The following is a 361-nucleotide window of genomic DNA, read 5'->3' as shown; positions in this document are numbered from 1 at the left end:
TCGGCCTCCCAGGGCGTGGGATGGCAGGCGGAGCCCCGGGCCCGGCAGCTGGAGCTCTTGAGAGTGGCCGAGCGGGGTGTGCGGGACCCCACACAGGCCCGGCCTGCCCTCCGTGTGCTGGAGTCCAGCGGCCAGGCTGACACGCCATCGCATCTCTGAGAGCCATCCCTGCGCTCTCAGAGCCCCCGCGTCCGAGGCCCCGGCCGCAAGCTGTACCTGCAGCTGTGTCTCCAGCTGGGCTTCCAGAAGGTCCATCGCTCTGGCCTGCTGCTGTCGGGCCTTCAGGCGCATCTGCTGGTGTGCGGGGAACTGGGCCAGGAACCTCTTCTGCTGGGCCAACATCCTGGAGGGAGGGGGGAGG

The 361-nt window shown here is 70.1% G+C and overlaps 1 protein-coding gene across 1 annotated transcript in view; it reads right to left on the bottom strand.

Annotated features, from left to right (window-relative positions):
• EVC (EvC ciliary complex subunit 1) overlaps positions 1 to 361 on the bottom strand; it is an 81,439-nt gene that overhangs the window by 4,079 nt on the left and 76,999 nt on the right. The window contains exon 18 of the mRNA XM_021716747.1: positions 217 to 343. Coding sequence (XP_021572422.1) covers positions 217 to 343 — 127 coding nt within the window. The remainder of the gene's footprint in view (positions 1 to 216; positions 344 to 361) is intronic.

This window comes from Carlito syrichta, unplaced genomic scaffold (genome assembly GCF_000164805.1).
Source record: "Carlito syrichta isolate Samal-C Ts95f unplaced genomic scaffold, Tarsius_syrichta-2.0.1 Scaffold308898, whole genome shotgun sequence".
In the NCBI taxonomy this organism is placed as follows: Eukaryota; Metazoa; Chordata; class Mammalia; order Primates; family Tarsiidae; genus Carlito; species Carlito syrichta.
Note: the sequence above shows the minus strand (reverse complement) of the source record. Positions and strands in the feature narration are given on the sequence as shown.